At 51.4% G+C, this 17,778-nt stretch overlaps 3 protein-coding genes and 1 pseudogene across 3 annotated transcripts; 2 read left to right on the top strand and 2 right to left on the bottom strand.

The window, feature by feature from the left end:
- Nucleotides 1-783: 783 nt before the first annotated feature.
- SAPIO_CDS10532 (uncharacterized protein) lies at nt 784-5,103 on the bottom strand (the record flags this gene model as incomplete). The annotated part of the gene is made up of 4 exons (XM_016784108.1): nt 784-2,061; nt 2,209-2,419; nt 3,068-4,548; nt 5,062-5,103. The coding sequence occupies 4 exons, from the start codon at nt 5,101-5,103 to the stop codon at nt 784-786; spliced, it is 3,012 nt and encodes a 1,003-aa protein (XP_016638933.1).
- Nucleotides 5,104-6,774: 1,671 nt separating this feature from the next.
- On the bottom strand, nt 6,775-7,347 carry SAPIO_CDS10533 (uncharacterized protein; the record flags this gene model as incomplete). The annotated part of the gene is made up of 3 exons (XM_016784109.1): nt 6,775-6,886; nt 6,961-7,042; nt 7,149-7,347. The coding sequence occupies 3 exons, from the start codon at nt 7,345-7,347 to the stop codon at nt 6,775-6,777; spliced, it is 393 nt and encodes a 130-aa protein (XP_016638934.1).
- A 4,809-nt stretch (nt 7,348-12,156) lies between these two features.
- Nucleotides 12,157-13,835, top strand: SAPIO_CDS10534 (uncharacterized protein; the record flags this gene model as incomplete). Its single annotated transcript, XM_016784110.1, has 9 exons — nt 12,157-12,284; nt 12,386-12,402; nt 12,499-12,585; nt 12,660-12,766; nt 12,848-13,001; nt 13,110-13,155; nt 13,232-13,274; nt 13,334-13,559; nt 13,633-13,835. 9 exons carry the CDS (start codon nt 12,157-12,159, stop codon nt 13,833-13,835), a joined length of 1,011 nt encoding a protein of 336 aa, XP_016638935.1.
- Nucleotides 13,836-14,763: 928 nt separating this feature from the next.
- SAPIO_CDS10535 lies at nt 14,764-15,936 on the top strand (annotated as a pseudogene; the record flags this gene model as incomplete).
- Between the last annotated feature and the right edge of the window lie 1,842 nt (nt 15,937-17,778).

Consider the following 17,778-nt stretch of genomic DNA (forward strand, 5'->3'; position numbering starts at 1 on the left):
TCCGAGACGTCATTGTTGTCAGGCCTGATCGTCGTTACTCGGATATAGCGGCTCTTTAGTCAGCGGCTATGCCCGGCTATGTAACATGAAGTTCTCATGAACAATTTAAACTTGCAGGCGCCCGGCGCGTTCGGAGGTGAGTTCCGCGGAACTCCCCACTTCGAAGAAAAAAAAAAAAAATTAAATAAAAGACCGCAAAGCTGTCCCGGAGCCTCCCATTTTGTAGTCTGGTTTTTATTTATAAGTCTGTGTGTCCCTCTGTTGGAGAATCCCGTAATATTGAATACACTCACCTCATTCCACAAGCGGTGCAGTTCTAAAACCTTCTAATCGTGTTTTGTGTGAATCCTGTTGGTGACTGTTAACCCTGTGCGTGATGTCCGCATACTTTCAGCCTTCCCCTGCCGCCCGCTTTGTCTCTCATTACCCATACCCTAGTGTCCAGTGTCTGAGACTGGGCCTGGCACACCACGTGTTCTCACCAGGTATTCTGGAAAGAGGACTGCCAACAAATCGAATTTGAATAGGGCGAGCAGCTCACCAATAATTACGTGAGAAAGACATAAGCAGCACAGGTGATGTTGATCTCTTCCCCCCTCCACTATTACTGCTGGTATGGGCATGATTGATTCCAAATACTATGAAAAAAACTTAGGCTGGGCTTAGGTGAGTTCAGACGATGACCTCGTAATTCTCAGCTGTGACGATAAAAGTCTGGAGACTTCAAGTCTCGACAACATCCTCCCCCAGCCACGCATGTCTTAAAGAGGAACCTTGGTAGGTCTAATTCGTCGACTTAGTACCGGTCAGAGCTTTCTCGATACTAGACCACACGTGCTTCCTCAATGAAGCTGAGAGCCAGTAATTCCCTTGGCCATCCTTCCCAGAAATCTGAAAGGCATTTCGGATAGAAAATCCATTGGCGTGTCCGGCCGCTTGAATGTAAGTCGGTTTGCCCGTCGCATCCCCAGGACGCGCAGACTTGGAACCAGGCACAATCGCGGGCGAAAAGTCCATTTCGAAGAATCTCCCCTTTGACCAATTCGATACGATGATCAACTGCATGGTCGCGTCGCCGTACATGGGTGGAACGCCCCGGGCGCGAATTGACTCCCGCGTCAGCTTCACGCTGGCCTCAAGCTGGGAACGTGTCCCCTGCTCCGCGATGGCACGTCGCACTTCGGAAGCCGTGTAGCTGAGAGGGCGAGACAAGATGTCACCTCCCTTTAGGAACGCAAAAATACCCGAGGAGGCGTTGGCGACATAGGCTTTCGACCGCGGCAAAATGTCGGGGCTGAGAAGTGAGCGCCAACCGAACGCGTTCAGCACACATACAGTCTGGTTTTTGCCCACTTGAAGATGCTCCGCTAGCAGTCGGGCGCCCCAGGCCGAGATTATATCGCCGTCGCTTAGGAATACATCGTCGGTAGGTTTCCCGCTTTCCGCCCGGGTGGCTTTGAGTTCGGAAATGGCGGTTTCCCGCGCACGTTTCATAAAGGCGCTCGGGATGCATACAATACGCGTCTCCTCTTCGGTGTACCAGAAATGCTCAAACCAGTAGCGAATACCAAAAACAATCAACTGTAGGATTGAAAGGCTCTTGTCGATCAATTTGGACTCCTCCTTGGGACTTTCGCAGAAATCACTCAGGGGGTCAGTGTCGAAGCCATGAAGCGGGAGGACTTCATCATCGCGGCCAGCCAGTATCGCAGTCCATGCGAGCAGAAATTCCCGTCGTCCCATCGCGTCCCAGAGAGTGTGTGGCCAGGTGAGAGAGGCAAGAGTAGCATCGGTGAAAGAGACAACATGAAGGCTCAACTGCGGCTTGTCGCTGTACAGGTAGTCTTCTATCTTGGTCGGCGCGTCTTCTCGTCGCATCAAAGGGAAGAGTTCATAAGGGTCCAGGACGGTTGCAGGCTCCTCGCCTGCGAATCCACTCGGTACGCGACAAGCCAGCGGATGCTCGCCGATGGCAACGTCATAGTTGATGTGGGAATAGGTGAATGGCGGCCGGGTGTCGTCGAACTGCTGTGGGATGTGGTATTCGAGTTTCCCTTCGCTCTGCGGTTTCACGGTCGGTATCAGTAACTAGCTTTGGCCGCATGCCAGGGGCTTTGATAGATATATTATTTCTGCATCCGCGATCTAATGCGACCAGGAGTTCAGGACCAAGGGAAGAACGACTCAAATGGGCACGCGTCGACATACATTCAACCTCAGCCTAGCACCCAATTTCTTCCAGTCGGGCCGGTTTAAGAGTCCCTCAAGTGCCGAGTGCAGCTTTTCCGCGTCAAGGACCGAGTCAAACCGCATCATGAAGTTGAGGATGAGATCACGATTAATTTGCGTGTCATCTTCCTGAGAGAGCGGGACGATCCTGTCCGTAGCCACCAAAGGGGGCGCCACAGGTGCGCTCTTCCTAAAGTAATTCCACATTCTTCCTCTTAATTTATTAAACGTCCGGAGAGCCAAGAAGCGACAAGGGAAAGGAAAAAATAATAATAAGAAAACAAACAAGAAGAACGCCCCGAGCTCGAGATCATTGAGGTTATGGATTGAGAGACAGGACGCCGTTTCGCTTGCCCCAGACGTGTCTGCTCTTTTTTGGATGTCGTGATTCGTTGATTCGTGAATACGAACACGAAAATCTGACTCAGCTGATGCTGCATTGCTACGACGAATCCTTGCCCAATCCTTGTCTTCAACCTCTCCTCTCCTCGACTGTGGAAAGCAAGCGTCAATTGATCAGGTCTTCCGGGATAAAATTAATCCTTCGCTCCCATGTTGCTCTCAATTGTGACATCATTGATTCTTTTTCGTAGCACATCTCTCGAAAATTGTCTCAATGCCTCTTGACAGCAAAACGCCCGATGTGCGCCTCAGATCTGCCCATCATATCACCGTCGCCCGTAAATCCTCATCGTGAATCAACCGCGCAGCACGATAACTTGGATGCATACTCCGTAAGGTTTGGGTATCAAAATTCTTTGTTTCTTCGTCACTATATTAGGATCCAATGGAACCCTGCTATAACGGGCCTTTACCATCCCGAAAGACTTCGTCATACCACGGCCTCTTTGCCTCCATCGTTGCGTTGCTACTCTTGCAGACAGCTCCCCAGTCCGCCCTCTCCAAGCTCCATTCTTCCTTGGTTGTGTTCCTGTTCCTCACAAACAGCACAGCCGCCGTATCCGGGGACGAGGAAAAGTACGGCCAAACATCCAGACTTCCATTAAGCGCCGGGAGGGTTACCAAGGGCGGTGCTTTTGTCTCGGTCAATTTAACGCGTGCCTGCAGAAGTCTGCGCAAGTACGGGAAATACCATGTCTTATCCCACCACGTTCGACGGCGATTCTTGAGTCCGTCTCTCCATGCGTTGTGATGAATCGCCACGGGAATTGCTGTTGTCCAAAAATCGACGTAGAGCGGTAGGTCTCCCCACCCACGGCCCCCTCTCCTTACATCATCGCCACCATCATCATCGAGTAGAGATAGAGGTCTCTCTGCTACTTCAATGTCTCTGGGTACCCCCTGTACGCGGGGCGGTGAGACTCCAAGCCGTCCAGATTCCCTCGCTACCTCTTCGGCATCATTCAAAGAGACAAAGTAGCTGTCATGCTCGGAATAACATGTCGGATAGAAAAGCTCCTGGGTGTAGTCCAGCCCGACATGGTATTCGAATTCGCCGCTTAACTTCGTCTGCGCCCTGTCCCTCCCTGGACCTATTTGCTGCGTCCGCCGACGCCAAGATTCTTGCTCTCCAAATATTTCTGCGAACACGCCCTGGTCCCCTCCTAGCTCCTGGCCCTCGTCCATCGCCAAGAGATTTTGATCCATCCTATCCTTGACGCGACGGAAATATCTCCGCACATCACTGGCCGGACCCATGAAGCTGCCGCTGTTGACGTACTTCGGCCGCGTATACTTCCACCTCAGAATCCGAGATAGTGGCGAATCCGTCAAGAGGCCGTACACGTTCTTCGGGAGCGTGCTCTCGGGCACGCCGTCGCAGTGGAGGTTGGAAATGGAGTCCCGTGGCGCCATGCATCCCTTCTGCGCCGAGACGACGACCGTCTGTCGCATTAAACCCCGGCTAACCCCCCCTCCAAACTCCCTCGCGATTCGTCTATCCGCTCGTTCGTTGCCTGTGAAAAATCGATTGAGGAGAACACTTGGTGGTAGCTGTAGCCAGATATCATATGCGTCCAACATGAGGACGAGGTCGTCGTTGGTAAGCCTCTCGGATTGAGGCGCCTTTTCGCTCATCGCCCACTCAAGATAGTTCAGGGTGCCAGAGATCTTTCCCAGCTGCGATGGCCCTATGCCGTCTTCGTTGGTGTGAAAGTCCTTCCTCCAGTTGACGATTATGGGCGCTGGGTAGCCAAGCGCGACGGCGCTGCTAATTACTTTGCAAAGGTCGGGACTCGGGTTGTCTGCCGGAAGGATAATCGCCAGTTTTCGCTCTCCCGGTGAGATGGAATGGGTGTCGAGGGCATGGTCGATGTGAACGGAAGTCCAATAGTCAGCCGATGTCCAACCGTCTGACGACTGTTTTGTTTTTTTCGCGAAAACGTCAGTACATTTGTCTACTGTGCCACATCGGTTTGCCAGCCGCCGCTCTGTTTACCCTTCCAAGGTTATAGGGTATGGATAATGGAATTAGAAGACAGAGTACGTAAGGGAGTATGGGACTTACTCGGTACTGAAGAAGTAGCCCGACAACAATTAAGAACGCCAAAAATAAGACGCCCCTCCTCACTACCCGGCGTTGCAAGATATGGACACCACATCTCGTCCAGCAGTTCAAAACATTCATTTGAAGTAGGAGAGCGGCATGGGAAGAATGGGTATCGTTATGTGCCGCGTGGTCGAAACATGGAGGTCTTGAGGTGGTGGATGGGGAAAGAGGGAGACGAAACAGAAAAAAAAAAAAAAAATAAGAAACAAAAAAGTAGGGAAAGAAGAAAGGTAGAAAGTTAGGGGGAGGATCAGACGAAGTCGAGGTCATGAGGGGAGAAAACATTTGCAGGGGGAAGAGAAGGATTTACGATCCATTGTTACATTGTGGTTTCGTGTCCCGTTCGGCAGCAGCCTATGCCTCATGGCATTGGTCTGGGCCTCAGGGCCCTCAGATTAGTCTGAGGATTCGGCCAAGCTTGCTCTCGTTTGTTGTTGCCAGCAGGGTTGATCACTCAGTGGCAGGATTCGCGTCCGTGCATTCACAGGAATGTTCGATTGTGGAACGTCGCCTGTGTTGCACGAGGCGTACTGCCCAATGGGGTAATTTGCAGAGCCAATCCACTGTGGTAGCGAGTAAGATCCAGTCACGTCGTGGAGGCTGAGCAGGCGGGGACAACAAAATGCCCCAATCCTGCCTGCGAATATTGCCCAATGCCAAGAACCAAGAAGGGCAATGCCTCACCAACAGCATTTTACGTCGAATTGCCGTTGCATAAACAAGCGTTTCATCCTAGAAATTCTCTCACCTAGATTAACGTGACATGTTCCCACGTCCTTAGCCGAGGTGGAGAACCATCATCCATCTAACGACCGGTGAGGCAGATTCAATCCGCCTCGCTAAATACGAGATTCATGGACCCATATCCACTTTCATAAAATTAGGGAATATGCTCGCCAACACAGAAAACCACTATGGGAGGGATTTGCAATTTCGTACGGTCGATGGGCGGCACCTCAACCATCTGGCAACCGTTCCTCTCTGGCAGCAGCCGTTACGAGGCCTTGCCACCATTAAAACCACACTCAGCATCCAAACTACTAATGCATATCTTCCAGACAATCTTTCTTCATTAATCCGCGAAACATCGTAGCTGTAAATTGGGAGATATTCAAGTTGTAGCTGTACCTCGTAGTTTTCGATTCCTAAGACGGTAAATTTTTTTCTAGTTTTTCTATAATTGTAGAAATGGAAGGAACATTGAGGAAGAGAAGGTGGGAGGCGGTGTTAGAGTCTTCTATTTTCAACAGCGCTCCCTCTTTTTACCAACACTTCTAAACTACATTTACCACCGCTCTCTATATGCAACCGTCCGTTAACAGGATTTCTACGGCGATGAAATAACCTATAATTGTGGGATCTTACAATTGTCCGCCGACGGTACCTAGGACGACCTGCAGGAACCTGCTCTCGAACAAACCCGTTGCCACCCGAGGGAAGAAAAAGAAAAGAAACCACGTGGAGAAGTGGACACGAGACGTGGAGTGCCAGCTTTTGAGCTCACTCTCTCTTTTCCCTCTCTCCTGAACTCTAATATACTTCCTCTTCCCTTTCTTTCTTTCGGGTTGGCCGCCGAACTTGCCAGGAGTGTCTGGAGAGACCAATATGCCCCCCTTATGCTCCCACTCTCTGGATGGCCTCATCATTTTTGGTTGTCTCCAGCGCGGCGCCCAGAGGACTTCAGGTCCATCAACGACGACGACATTGCTTCACATTGTACTTTTTTTAGTCTTCTACTGGGAAGCCTGGAGTGAGGTGCATGAAAAAAGTCATGTGAAATGGGATATAGGCGAATTCCGTCAAAAGGTAGTTCAATTCACGTTGTCGATTCATCATCCACCCTATCTCCCCGTGGCAGGATCGAACCGAACAAATAAAATAATAGGACAATAAAAGCACGTCTCTGCCAAGAGCAGGAGACTGCTACACCAGAACTGAAAACGCACTCCACCAGTCCTACATCCCTGCTTTCCAACTTCCGTTTTGCTTCGGTTGTGGGTGAGACTTGCTATGTAACAAATAGACTGCATGTCTATTTATTTGTACTTGCACGACCAGCTGCTAATGCGGTCGTTGAAGAAGCCATCCCCATCGGCTAGATTGGCATCGTTCTGGTTGTCATACGAACGACCCTGACAGTTGCCGTGCCTGACCAAAGCCTGTAAGCTCGCAATTCTCCAGGAAGACTAGCCATTAGGCCAAGGTAGATAGATGTAACTTACTCATACCAAGTGCACTTGTAAGAACTCCGGCTATCGTTCCGGATGGAACTGATGCGGTCATTCCACGAGGAGGGCAAGTTGTCTACCAACGGATTGTTAGTGTCTCTCAACCTTCGCGCAGGGGAAGGACTAGTGCCAATCGAGCGGCAGAGGAAGTAGAAAGGGGAAAGGTGGTAGGTTCGCCTTACAGCACTCGGTCAGAGGCTGGAGCCTGGTCTCACACTGCCCATTCCAATTGGTGTGCTCGCAATAGGTAATGGACGCCTTAACGGCAAGAGGGCTAATATCAGTGCCATCCTTCGCGATGGGTAGATCATCGACGGGAGCCGCCGTGACCATGAGGACTGGAAGGACCAGGGCAGTGTAAATGGCCTTGATAGAGACCATGATGAAGGGAGATCGAAGGCTGGGATAGGATTCAAGCTTGGGAAATTTGTTTGTGGACTGCAGATGATGGATAGAAGAGAGCATATAATACTGCCTCCATGGGTCTATCCACGCTCCTTTTATAGTTTCCGCAAAGGCATCTCTAGACCTCACAGCACGGCCTGACGTTGCATGAGAACTGGCGTGAACACACGACCCATTCCTAAAAGCTAGCAGTTTTATTAGGCGATGTAGCTTCTCGACCATTTCACTCGGACAATAGTCCTTCTCTCGAGAGCCATCATGACTTTTTGTCAAGGATTTTATGAAGGACCGGCCGCGGGGTGGTGTGGTTCACATGCAGGCTTCCAATATTTCTCATCAGTCACTCCGGGCAGGATTCTATTGCCAAGAACCATCAGGCTGACAGCGCAGCTCACTTCTGATATATCGAAGGATCAATTGATGTTACTTTACTCGAACCGTTGCCTCTGAACTTTGAAAAAGCCAAGGCCAGTTACCAAAGTTCTGGATTCTATTTCGCTACGCTCTGCATTGGGGACCCTTTGGTGGTGTCGTGAGTTGCATCCTAAGGCCCTTATAAATGAATCTTCCCCGCTGAGCCTTTTGCAGATGCGGGTTTAAAAGGGATGGCAATGCGGATTTTGGGGTGTCCAAGACGGTGTGAGACGGTGTAAGACGGATAGAAACCTATCGGGAGATCAAGAGGAGATTGCGCCGTGCTGGCCCCTCCCGGATCGAATAGGCGGATCCTGCGAGGTGTGCGCCGATACCCGAACGCTCCGAGTAACAAGGGGGACGTTCATTTGCCCCGCGTGGTGAGTTGGGATGATTAGAATGTTCCTCGGTAACTGCAAGACATCTCGGTCCACTGGTCTGACTTATTGGCGCAGATACGAAAAAGAATACCACCATCCCAAGTCAGGAACAGTAGCGAGTGCGGAGCTAGGATGGGTGACATTGAGGGTAAATTTTGAAAAAGGGAAGAAAAAAAAGTGCTGGGGCGACTGAGAGCACGAGGAGCTAAAACCCGCGCCTGGCGTCTTCAGCCTTCCACGGTTGGGAGTCGAGACACATTGCCAAGCTGATGAGTCGAAGATCTTCCCGCAAAGAAGCGGGTAGTCCCGCGACCAGCCCTCGGCTGGTGTAGCTTTGCTTGCCTGCAAGGTCCCACAGGAGCTGCCCCCACGCCCCCTCTCGGTGCCCTAAAAGGAGGGGAAGGCGAGAGCTTTGATTACGGATCTTTTTAAGATCCACATGTATCCTGATTATCACGATCATAAGGTTGTTTTATCCTTCATAGCAACGTCAGGCAGTTCTTTCAGTTGAATGCCTACGAGGATGGAGTAACTTGCGGACAACAGGTGCCTCTGACCGCAATTGCCAGTTGCCCGAGGTGAAATTGACTCTTCTCGTAAATTAAAAACCAATAGAAGGCCCAATGGCATGGGCTGCGTTTGCTGGTAGCCCAGGATGGTGACGAATTAGAAGGGGGAGATGGACGAGTGTTCTTGGGCGTGCGCTTCACACGATACAAGTAGAATCATTGCCCCAGAGGAAGAGATGTGACTGTGCCATCACGGTTCTCGACACAAACGCCACCGCCTGAAAAATGGGCTCAGTTAGTGCAAAGATAGGATTGGGAATTGTGAGCAACCACACATCGTATGATAGCTGCAGGTCCTACTACGACCCTCTCCTTCATAGACACATCTTCGTGTCAATCGGGATGGTGATATATTCCTCACTCGTGGGACGGACAAAGACGAATACGAAACAATATATGCCAGAATCAGATCGGCCTGAGCATCAGAGGTTTTCGATGTTGACAGAACAGGTTGCTTTAGCAGAGAACAAGGCGGCGACCTCAGACTCATTGCTTAGGTCCATCAAGAACGTCCGAATTCTGACGAAATTCCTAGGTCCAACAGAATCCCGGCCCAATTATTCCTCGCGGGAGTGGGCGCGGGAAATTTCGATCACAAATTCTGGAGATGTTCGTTTGCTGAGGATTCTCGGAGTCAAGGGGTTGACGGACTCAGGACACACTTGTTGATGAAGAAATCTTGCATGATTTGGGAAACTGGGCGTTTGATCCCTGTACTGGAAGCCCCGAGGTGAACGAAGTATCCCGTGATCATGGCATCATAGCATTCACATCACAATAGTGTCAACTTGCTTCTCTCCCAGAGGCCAAATCACCCAGATAGGCGTTCTCTCCAAGGCAGAAGGAAAATGCACCGAGCGAATCCGACAGCGAAAAGCAAGCAGAAACCCGGCGCTGGGTTCATTGAAGAAGTTTCCCCGGGCTCCTTGTCTAGTACACTTACCTTAGAAACTAAGTTTTTTATCCCCGTGTGCATGCGTGCGTTGCTGTGGAGCGATTCTGGGCTCCAGCGATGTCGAGGGCGGGCGCGGACGGGCAAAATCAACTTTTCGAGCAGCGAATCAGGGGTTGGTTCCTAAGCCTAACTTCGACAAGACTGAGCCGTAGCGTACGACACACGGTCGTAAGGGTCCGTCCGGATTGTGTTCGAATACCACCTTCTATTTCAAGAGCATCAGTTCTTCAGCTGGCTGATTTGCATACAACAGATACATGGAGGGTTCAGCCTTATTAGTCTTAAGAATTTAATCAGTTCACTAATCATTTCTCGCCCTCCCTTCTTTTCACCTCACTTTTACAAGAGAACTTGTCTTCGAGCACCACCCGGAGCTGAAAAATAAGAATGTGAAGCTGGTGTGCCTGGACCTCAGCCTGCCCCTTCCAACCTGGATTGGCTTCGACGCCCCATTGAAGGATTGCATGGCAGCTGCACCAACTCAGCCACTGCGATCCTGCTATCCTCTGAGCGGCATTTCTCTGCTCGGCCAGGGCCAACAGTTCGAGACAGATAACAGCCGATCACTCTTTGCCCTAGCTCGGAGGACATGTGGTTCCAATATGGAAAAAGAAGATGATTTATGAGCTCCTCTCCCGATCCTGCACATTACTCTCATGACTGTGCAGTTTTCTTTGGGTTCCAGTTGTCCAAGTACGGAGTAGTGGGCATGTGGGTCGAGGGAACCACAGGGGCTCATCAATTCACGCCACGCCCCCGCATCCATCCTCTATCTTCTTCTCACTGCGCGCATGTAATCTAAACCTGCAAAAGACCCGAGTCCTCCTCCCGAACTTTGGATTTCATCACCGTCGAGGCGAGCTTCTGGGACCACTTCATGGGTCCGAGTTGCTCCTGTCAAGGGCGAACAGGACCCACATCCTGTCGGCTGGGTTCACACTTGGCTTAGACTTTGACCTTTTAATCGGATTGAGGGTTTTTATGTTTATTTTTTTTTTAAAAAAAAAAAATAAATTCCAAAAGAATAATGGTGAAAATAAAGAAAAGGGGAGAAAAAAAAAAAAAAAGGCCGAGGTACGTTGCCACAATTTGGGATTCGATTTTATTGGGCCTCGACTTGGGAGGGCGCTTTTGCGATGGCGTGAAGCGCATCTCAAGACCCTTCTGAGGGAATCTTTTCCGTTGAGCAAGCAATCAGGATCTTGGCTTGGATTCAAGATATATTAGGCTCAACGGAGTAGAAAAGTTAGAGTTTCAAAAGAGAGGGTTTGAGGTGACTGGCGATGTGGGTTTTGGGGCGTCCGAGAGGGAAGGCCACGCAGAGACCAAGAAGGGAATGCGTTGTCTTGCCCGCTCTCGAATCAAAGAGGAATCTCGGGAGGTAGGCATGTGGCCTCAAAGGAAGGAAAGAAAAAAAAATTCAGGGCGCTTACGAACGCCAGAAGCTTCAATCCGAGCCTGTTGTTCTCGGTCTTCCATAGTAGAGGGTCAAGATGTCCTGCGGAGAAGACGATGCCTCCATTAGCACTGGTGAGTCACTTGGGGTGGAATTTACCACCATCTTGTCGCGCTCGGAATCGTGAAGGCCGAGTACAGTTGGAGAGGGAGGGCGGGACATAAATGTCAGGCACTCGCGGCAGCCAAAATGCACGGTAAGAAGAGAACGAAGGCAATGATCGGAGCGCAAGGCCAGCCGACAAGGCTATACCTCACATGGCTACTACTCTCTCAGATGGGCTTCCGGGAAATGGAACAAAGGTGGACTGATGGTGAGACTTGTCCGTATCAGCACGAGATGGGCAGCGTCATGGTTTATATATTGTTCATATCCTACTCATCACCCATTTCCCTTGACGCATCGCGAACTGACTTTCTTTCTACTCAACACGGTTAAGTAGCCCATGCCCCCCATATGAGCCAATGAAACCTACCAGGCACAATGCGGCTACCAGACATAAAGCGTGCCCGCCGCCTCGCTGTCTGTTCCGAGAGAGAGAGAGTGGTATAATAACCCGGCCGCGAGGGAACCCCCTTCGTGACAGCAGGGTACATTCTATTGCATCGCTAATCGCCAATCTTCGTTGTCTTGTGTTACTAGATTAGTCGCCTCTTATACCTCTTGCGCATATTTGACAAGTGGACATCGTTACTCACACAAAGGACCAGTTCTATGGGGCTGTGTCCTCCCAAAGTCCCATGCCCTTTCGCCAGGGTGACAACGCTGCTGGCGCTAAGGCGTGTGAGAAACTCCGATCGTTTGTCGCAGCCGATACCATGAACGCATGCCATGCTAAAGCCCCACTTTTGCGGTGGGACGCAAGCCTTAGATCGGATTTCTGTGTCGGATCTTGGCGGGCGGGGTTTGCCACGAGTTTCTTTCTCTATCATCGCATCATCAAACCTCAAAGCTTCAACAATTTTTCATGAGAGGCTTGTTATGAAACAGCATTTCTATAACTTTCTCCAGATGAGAACTATCGTCCTCCTCCGCGCGCTTCTGCTTTTGGTGGTGGGTGCGCCCAAAACATTGCCGTCGTTGCTCATGCAACATGAGGGCGACTTCATCGGCGAGATTCCAACGATGGCCGATGATGAGTACGTAGGGAAGCCATGGGGACTGACAACGTACGCAAACGTGCCTTATCTGCCATGTCTATCAAAAGGTCGAGACATGACGTACGACATTGCTATCCTAGGTGCCCCGTTCGATACCGTGCGTGCCATCTGAATTACCAGCTGCGTCTGTTTCTCGGAAGCCCTCGGATGATCCATTTAGTAATCGATAGTCTTCCTTTCTAGGCTACCACAGGTCGACCGGGAGCGAGGTTTGGTCCCCGCGGCATCCGATCAGGTTCCTGGCGCATCAAGCCGGAAAGCGCGTGGAGTGTCTACACAGGTTAGTTGCCCGGAGCCCATTTTAAGGTCTTGGGCAACGGAGTGGTGGGAATAACACACAATCTCTTGCAACAGGTGAAAACGTCTTCAAAAGCGGAGCGAAGATTGTCGATTGTGGAGACGTGCCGATGACATGGCTTGACAATACAGTCGCCCTTCGGCAGCTAGAGACGGCCCACAATGTACGCAAACAACCCCGAGTTTACCCAAGGTGTGCTGCTCGAATACCCTGTTCTGATTCAATTTCGGCCATCTGTGAGCAGATTGTTGTGGGGCGAAAGCCAGTGTCGGAACGCCTGTCTTCCATTCCACGAGTCATCACGCTGGGTGGAGACCACACGACCACCCTATCTGCGTTGAGGGCCGCGTTCAAGAGATGGGGCAAGTTTTCCGTGATCCACTTTGATGCTCACATTGGTGCGTACAATTGATGCACTTTGGCCTGCTGTTGAGCCGGTGCCGCTTTCAGTATTGTCACTCCGGCCAAGGAAATTGCCTGGAGAGCTATTAACAGAATATTCTCAGACACATGGGAGCCGAATGTTTTAGGTGGTGACATATCAGACTACGCGTACGTCGTAATCCAATCCCCGATAAGTTACTAACATCTGTGCTGTTGACTAACCATTATAACATCCCAACGAAAGGGGGCTGAACCATGGAACTTTCCTTCACATTGCTCACGAGGAGGTCCGTTCTCTCCCATTCGGAAAAGGCTCTAGATCGGAACACTTAACAAAGGTACATAGGGTTTGATCTCAAACACCAGCATCCATGCGGGCATAAGAGGCGCCCTGACGAGGCCCACCGAAGACTCAAAGAATGATCTTCGATGCGGCTTTGCATCTATCACTGCCCGAGCACTAGATCGACTCGGAATCGACGGTGTTGTCGAACAGCTCAAAGGCAGGGTCGGAGATTCAAATGTATACATAAGTGTCGACATCGACGTCCTTGATCCCGCATTTGCACCAGGTAGGTCTAGCGTTCCTTCCAAACGTTCTGGCCGGGCCGGTCGAAGATGACGCTAACGTGTCACGTTTCCCAGCTACTGGTACTGCTGAACCCGGCGGTTGGACCACCAGGGAGCTTTTAAGTATAATCGACTCACTCGCCGGGCTGAAAGTTATAGGCGCCGACGTCGTGGAGGTTGCGCCTGTGTATGACAATGTTGGAGAAACGACCAGTCTGACCGCTGCTGAGATAGTGCAATCACTCTTGTACCTCATGTTGAAATCCCCATTTTCTTAGGCTAGCAGCACCCGATGTTTATTTTCTGAGCAGTCGTGGCAAGATTCAATGCTGTAACCGGGGCACTCGCTCTAGGATACGAAAAGTTCTCATATTTTCGCGGGCAAGTTGCCATACTAGGAGACGAGGCTGAAAGATACACACTACACACCTTTCTACACAATGAGCTCGCTCTTAACTATGGACCGCGCATAGAGGATATGTTGATAGTCTTGGAGAGTTAACATGAGTTGTATTCCTAATATTAGGTTCTTTTGTGGGGCCTCTGGGTTAGAGCTTGTTAGTAGCTGAGAAACTAGCTCTCGTAGATTACAGATATGGACAAACCTCCACCAGTTTTAGAAATGTTTTTCTTAGATTTAAGAAGTTGACTATAATAAACGGGCGAGACAACTCGTATATTAATGCCTTCCACGCAACACTCTATCTTTCTCTTGCTTAAGTCTTTCTCTTATGTTGTTCTCCCTCTGGGGTAGGAGGTAAATGAAGTAAGAAAAAAAAAAAAAATACGTATCAGGCTAAAGTGGGAGTAAGGGATCAAATGGACAACTATAAGGAGAAGTGCGCGTTTAGCCTCTTCACGCTCTTTACCATATCGATATCAACAACGGTACATACACATTAATTCGCTATCTTATATTTGGAAGAACACCCAAAAAATACAAGGGCTGTGGGCGATCGAGGACTTGGTAGCCAACCTTGCCATGCACGACGGTTGTGCCCCTCACCGCTTTTGGTTGTAGGATTCGCACGATCTAACTGCACCACCGCTTTTAGAATTTTAGAATCCACATACCGTAAGGCTGACTGTGCCTCTTAAAACTCTCTACAGTACACCCCTTGAGGCCCCTACTGGTCAACACGTCCAGCTCCTTAACCCCACCCCTCTCTCTTTTATGCTCATTCAATCTACATCCCCCGAGCCACGATGCAGCCCACCATCCCGTTGCCTCTTGAGATCCGCAACATGATCTACGCCGAGCTCTTCACCTTTTCGGAAACGCTGGAAATCATCCGCAGCTACGAGGGCCGCCTCGCGGCCGGGCACATGCGCTGGAAACCCTTCCTCCTTCGCGGCACGTCGAGCCGGCGCCGCATAACGATCCTTTCGAAATGGTCCGGCGCCATCACCGTCGTCGGCACCTCGGCGGCGTCCCTGCTGCGGGTCAGCAAAGCCACGTCGGCCGAGGCGCGCGCCGTCCTCTACGGCACCAACACGTTCGCCCTGGACCTGCGCCACCTGCTCGGGCGCGGGCCCGTCGAGCAGAGCCACTTCCTCGACATGGCGGCCGAGATCGGCGCCTCCAATGCCGCTCTCGTGCGCCGTGGGTCGACGAACTTGCTGGGTGGCGCCCTCTTCGCCAACGACGTCGGCTGCCTCCCACCCGAGTGGAGAGCTGCGGGGGCGCGTGCGGGGGCGCAGATTCGTGACAGGTTCCCGAACCTACTGGTTCTCGACATGCACCTCGTCCCCGCCGATTTGCCGGGGGTGCTGCCGTCTATCGGCGTCCCGGGTCTATACGGGTCCAACACGACGGACAGGATGGTCATGGTAGACCCGATTGAGAAGGGACGGTGTATACGTCGTCTCGGTCGGCGACGGCTGCAGCGGCAACATGGGCCATGGCAGCAGCACCCGCTCCGGCGCATCGTCGATGGACCGGAGCCATCGCGACCTGCGGACAGTGCCAACGCCGACGACGAAGCAAGGTGGGCACGTTGGTACGACTATCACGAATTTGTCAGACGGCTGGCGAGAGGATATCCCGAGGCGAACTTCGCGGCCGTCGACGTGGCCGTGGCCGCCGTGCAGGAGGCCGTCGCTGGGTTCGCCGGGGCCTTACAGCCCCGCGGTGAGGGACACCAGCTCGTCGTTCTCCGAACGGCCATGGGAGATGTGATGCCGCAAGGCGTCACGCTGTGGAACGCGGAGACGACGCAATTTTTAACCGCGCTGGCGGCGGCGATGCGGCGGGAGGGATGGGAAGAAATCGGGACGGAACGTTGGGATGTTGATGAAGACGACGAAGACGACGAAGACGCCGGGTCAGCTGGGGCCGAAGATGAGGGACCGATCTTAAGCGGGGCGCGTTACATTTAGTATCCATATTACTAGGACGCAGCCAACAAAACAGACGACACATTTCAAATACAATAACATTTCCGACTATTAGCTGTGGAGGGAGAAAGGCTCCACCTTGAGTTCACGTCAATACCACTCATGTCCGAGTTAACCGTGGCGCATTCTCGCATACTATCTATTCATGTCCAATTGACTCATGGATCTGAGTATCCGTCGGGACTGAAGTGCTGCCATACTGCACTACCCCCACCCTGACGCCCCTGAGCTGGCTCTTCTTCATAATCACAAAAAGATAACCAAACTAAGAGTCTATAATAACACCCAGGATGATTCGTCCGAAATGCCAACCACTCTTCTTCATGGTATCCCCCGGGTTCTCCTGGACCGCATCGCCCCAGAATAGAAAATTGGGTTCTCAATAAAAATACGGAGCCGCGTGCCTGAGTCCAAGGACCTCGATCTGCCTTGCATGACCTCTTTATCATTCGAATTATTGATTGGTGTTGACTGCCCGCTAAACGATCCCTGCATGACAGCTGGAACCAGCTCAGCCGTTGAGATCCAGTGGGTCACATTCTTGTGCTTGGTCAAAGCTAGCAGCTCGTAACAAACTTGAGATACGAAGTACCAGAAGACCATTTCGTCCGTGGCATGAGAGCTAGGATTGAAAAGAGACGATTTCAGACAAAGCAAATATTATCTAAGCTCTCTTCCATGCGGATCGCTCCCACCACTGCTGTTCACTTGCCCTTTTCAATACTTAATTATCTACTAGGAGCTCTTGATCACGATCTGAATAAACCAGGACCTCAACGAACCCGGTGCAGCACTCTAAAAGAAGTCAAATGAAGCTCTGGGGGGTCTTTCCATGCCTCCTTGCCAGTACGTCTTTCTCCCGGGCTCACCTTGAGGCAAGAGCTCAACCTGCCGTTTCGCGGCCTACAGTCGCTCCAAGTCCTGTCCAAACTGTCGACAGTGCCTCGACGACAACCTTTGCAGAGCCGCGCCGAATTCAACTTCAAAAACGTGCCGAGGTTAAAGAGATCGACGGCTACACACATTTGGGCTGCTGGCAGGATGGAAGCGGTATTATTATGTCCGTATCTCATCTCTTTGACTCCGGAATGAGTCCAGAGTTGTGCCGAAGCTTCTGCTCCGTCGCCAAATGTAACATGTTTGGCATCGAGCAGGGCTGTGACTGCTACTGCGGCAATTCTATCCAGCCCTGGGCGTTCTCAGCAACTGACGACTCTTGCACCAAGACTTGCTGGGGAGCAAAAGATGCAATGTGCGGGGGCGTCATGAGGATGATTGTCTACTCGGCCACGGCGGACTTCCCAGCAGGCACGCAATTTGGGGTTTACAGTCCCAGCAGTTCTGGTGGGTTGACCAGCATTTTTCTGTTGCGAATACTAGTTTCCTTCTTCTTTTCCTTCTTCTTCTTCTTCTTCTCTCTCTCTCTGTCCCCCTAAGAATCGTCACTGACACAGAGCTCATCAACCACCAGCAACTTCCCGTCCTACTTCCACAACAGGAAATATCCGTAGTAGTTCCACTTCGACCTCGGAACCCAACATCGATCCCGAAGATTCCTCCTCGGGCCCGAGTTTAATGCCATCGCATTCGTCGTCATCCAAGAAAGGCCTTCCTACCGGGGCCCTGGTGGGAATTGTCGTCGGCGTCGCCGTGACAGTCTCCGCCGCCACAGCAGCCGCGGCATGTTTTGTGTGTCGTCGGAGACGCGAAGATCGAGGACATACGGCCCCTGAGTCGGCCATCGCCGCTGTGCAAGAGAAGTCCCCGAAAACCTTGGCACCGCAACCCCCGGATTACCAACCTCAGTCGTCTCCTGCACCGGCA

The sequence above is a fragment of the Scedosporium apiospermum genome (assembly GCF_000732125.1).
Source record: "Scedosporium apiospermum strain IHEM 14462 chromosome Unknown SEQ_SAPIO_0165, whole genome shotgun sequence".
Taxonomy (NCBI): domain Eukaryota; kingdom Fungi; phylum Ascomycota; class Sordariomycetes; order Microascales; family Microascaceae; genus Scedosporium; species Scedosporium apiospermum.